Source organism: Acanthisitta chloris, unplaced genomic scaffold (assembly GCF_000695815.1).
Source record: "Acanthisitta chloris isolate BGI_N310 unplaced genomic scaffold, ASM69581v1 scaffold31204, whole genome shotgun sequence".
Taxonomy (NCBI): Eukaryota; Metazoa; Chordata; class Aves; order Passeriformes; family Acanthisittidae; genus Acanthisitta; species Acanthisitta chloris.
This window is the reverse complement of record NW_008671467.1, coordinates 146-3,586: the sequence shown is the minus strand read 5'-3', so window position 1 is coordinate 3,586 and position 3,441 is coordinate 146. Positions and strand designations below refer to the sequence as shown.

Below are 3,441 nucleotides of genomic sequence, written 5' to 3'. Positions count from 1 at the left end.
AGGATCAGCCACCGGCCCCCCGGCGCCGTGCCGGTCATCCCCGGGTCTGTCACCTTCCCCCTCGGCGCCTTCCCTCGGGTGACATCGCTGACCCGCGCCGGTGCCCCGGCCGTGGCCAAGCTGTCCGGTGCTGCAGGAGCCCCCACTCCCCGACTCTGGGCTCTCAGCGCCACAGGCGCTGCTGCCGGGATCCCTCCCGGTGTCCCAGCAGGTGCCATCACTGAGGATGTCACCATCCAGGGGTGCCCTTGGCCTGGAATGGACTTTGCAACCCTGGACTTTACACGTCTCCCATGGCACAAGTCTCCGTCGTGTCCTGAATCGCTACTGTATACACAAACCGGGGAGCTTCTTCCGAGCCCTCCAGCCTACGTCTGTTGCACCCGTGCGTGGGACGTGCGCAGGGGTATTTCTCGCTTCCCTTTTCTTCGGCCCGTTCTGCTCCGTCTTCCCTCATCCCAGGGTCCGTGGCAGCCAGGGCAGGCTTGGCCATAGCCCCCCGGAGCAGTGGGAGGGGCAACTGGAATTCTGTTGCGGGCAGAGCCCCTGGGCTCCAGTCCCTCCTGCTGAGCAGAGCCCTCCTGGACAGAGGGATGGACAGATGGACACCCTTGCAGGGATGCCCCCCTCAGCCCTTGCTGCTCAGAGCAGCTGGGGAGGTCCTGCCTGGGGAGCCAGTTCTGCCCTCACTGCAGATCTGTGGTCGGACATACACACAATCTCCAGCACTCTCCACGAGAAAGTGGCCCAGCATGTGCCTCCCGTGGGAGTCCCTGCCCAGGCAACAGCTCCCTCTCCAAGTGGGCTCCTTGGAGGGGCTGAGGGTTAACACCGAGGGGTGTCTGCTTTCCCTAGGTACAGTCTGTATTCCCGCACACGTCTGGGCTACCTCTTCTACCAGCGGCAGGTGAAGAAGGCTCGGGAGAGGTATCCGCAGGGCCACTCTGTGCCCCAGCCCTTCTGCTTCTCTGGTGAGTCCTGGTGAGCCTCCTCTGTGCCGTAGTCCAGCAGTGTTTCCCAGCACTGGCACTTTGGAGTGGGGAGGGGTTGCCATTGCCAAATTTCCCCGGGCATGTTTAAGTAAGAATTTGATCTCAGATATGGGGAGTTTGGCCTGAACCCCCTTTTCCAGCCCCGGGGGTCATGTCCTCATGTCCGTCTGTCCCCTCCAGGGGTGAAAATCCTGCCTATTCCCGTGCTCTCCAACAACTACAGCTACCTAGTCATTGACACTGGCTCTGGCCGAGCAGCTGTCATCGACCCCTCTGACCCTCTGGCTGTGCAGGTGAGACCCCCACAGCCCCCCGACCTGATGTTTGGGTGTCTCTGAGTGGAGGGTGGCATGTCTCTGTATTTTGGGGGCAGAGGAGGACAAAGCTGCCCCTAATCTGCAGCCCTTAGTGCCGAAGGCAAGGTTGGAGTGTGGTAGGGCTCATCCTTCACCTGGAGAGCCTGAGGAGGTAGGATTTAGAGGGATACTGGTACTTGGGTTCTATGTGCCCCCAAATCTCTCTGTCCATGTTTCCTCCCTATTCCTAGGCTGCCATTGAAGAAGAGGGGGTGATGCTGGAGGCCATATTCTGCACACACAAACACTGGTAAGGGGCAAGAAGGGGCTCTGGGGGTTGGTGGAATCTGTGGAGGGTGCCTCAGATGAGGCAACCCCCAGCCCTACTCTGTTTCAGGGGTGGAGGGGGGGCACATTTAGAGGCACTCACCTACTTGTCTGCAGGGACCACAGTGGAGGGAATGCAGCGCTCTGCCAGAAACACAACTCCTGCAAGGTGTATGGCAGTGCTCTTGATGCCATCCCAGAGCTCACCAAGTAAGTCCTGTGCTCCTCGTAGCACCCCGGCAACTTTTGGAGCGTTAGCTGCACTTCCAACCATCACTGTCTGCACCATTCACCTACCAGACCACCCCCAAGTACCATGTTGCCCCAAACATGGGCAGAGACCTGTGACACAAGTGCATGGGGAAGGGTTGCCTGGGAAGGTATTCTGATGTGCTGGGGTTGGGGAAAGTCCCCTGACAGTGCCACCCTGTGCCCCACACAGCCCACTTGCAGACAGGGAGAAGGTGAGCGTGGGTTGCTTGACCTTCGAGGCACTCGCCACACCTGGCCACACTGTGGGCCACATGGTGTACGTGCTGGACGGGGGACCCTTCGGCAGCCCCCCTAGCCTCTTCTCTGGGGACCTCCTCTTCCTCGCTGGCTGCGGTGAGTGCACCCAACCCCAGATCAGGGTGTCGGGGGGTTATCCCACCCTGGAAAGGGCCTGGGGGTACCCTCCAATCCCCCCCATGACACACAGTTGCGTGGGGGTCCAGGCAGGCTGTTTGAGGGCTCCCCTGAGACCATGCTTGCCTCCTTGGACGTGGCCATGGGCTTGGGCGAGGACACACTGCTATGGCCAGGTAAGTGTCCCCAACAGCAGGGCAGAGACACTGGTGTCTAGCTCCCACTTGGCTATCTTCCACTGCCAGGGTGGGGAGCTGGGTGAGGGTGATACTCAGGGGTGTGTACGGGGCTCTGCAGGCCATGAGTATGCGCTGGAGTGCCTGACCTTCGCCAGCCTCCTGGAGCTGGACAATCCTGCACTGGAGCAGAAGCTTCAGTGGGCAGTGCAGCAGCGCCAGGAGAAGAGGAGCACGGTGAGGCATGGTGGTCCCTTGGCTGCAGCACCCACCACCTCAGGCCCTTGCAGGGTTCCCCATCCCTTGGCAGGGATGCTGCACCCCAACACCCTCTTGCATGGCAGGTGCCATGGGGCAGAGGGTGCTGGGGGGGTCCCAGCTCCCTACTGGGGGTGCTACCTCCAGCAGGGTAGTTAAGCAACTGCCCCCACAGTGTCCCTCCACGCTGGGAGAAGAGCAGACCTACAACCCTTTCCTGCGGACCCACCGGCTGGAGCTGCAGGCAGCACTGGGACTGTGGCAGGGCGGGGGGGAGCACCCCAACACCTTCCGTGCCCGTGTCCTCAAGGAGGTGCGGAGGCGCAAGGACCTCTACCAAGCCACCTAGAAGCTCCCTCCCCGGAGCCCCCTTTCCATGGGGCAGGTGATGGGTGGGCACAGGGGGCCCAAGACTCTGTGTTTTGTTTTGCTGTGAATCTCCCTCTTGGGGTGCAGTATTGGAGGGGGAAGACTGGACACCCCCTTATGTGAGTACCCCATAAGTGATCCCTGCCTTTTCTCCCCCAGACTTGGGGGTCACCAGCTGTCACATAGATGCACCGCTGTCCCCTTTCTGGGGGTCTGTAGCCCCACTGCTGGGGCTATAGGGATGGCATAAAGGGCTTTTCCTATTCCCCCACCCTGTGCTGTGAGTCTCCAATTTCCCCACAACCACTAAGCCCCCTCCCCTTACCCTGGCAGCCTGCAGTGCTGTGCATCTTGAGAGGGGCTGGGACGGAGCCAGCAAGGGGAAGAGAGGGGCAG

General features: G+C 61.1%; 1 protein-coding gene across 1 annotated transcript; it reads left to right on the top strand.

Annotated features, from left to right (window-relative positions):
• Positions 1-855: 855 nt before the first annotated feature.
• Positions 856-3,025, top strand: LOC103801692 (probable hydrolase PNKD; the record flags this gene model as incomplete). Its single annotated transcript, XM_009074116.1, has 8 exons — positions 856-971; positions 1,173-1,285; positions 1,540-1,598; positions 1,733-1,825; positions 2,058-2,221; positions 2,332-2,418; positions 2,540-2,655; positions 2,852-3,025. Coding segments are annotated over 8 exons (922 nt in total), but the record flags the coding sequence as incomplete, so codon positions are not given.
• Between the last annotated feature and the right edge of the window lie 416 nt (positions 3,026-3,441).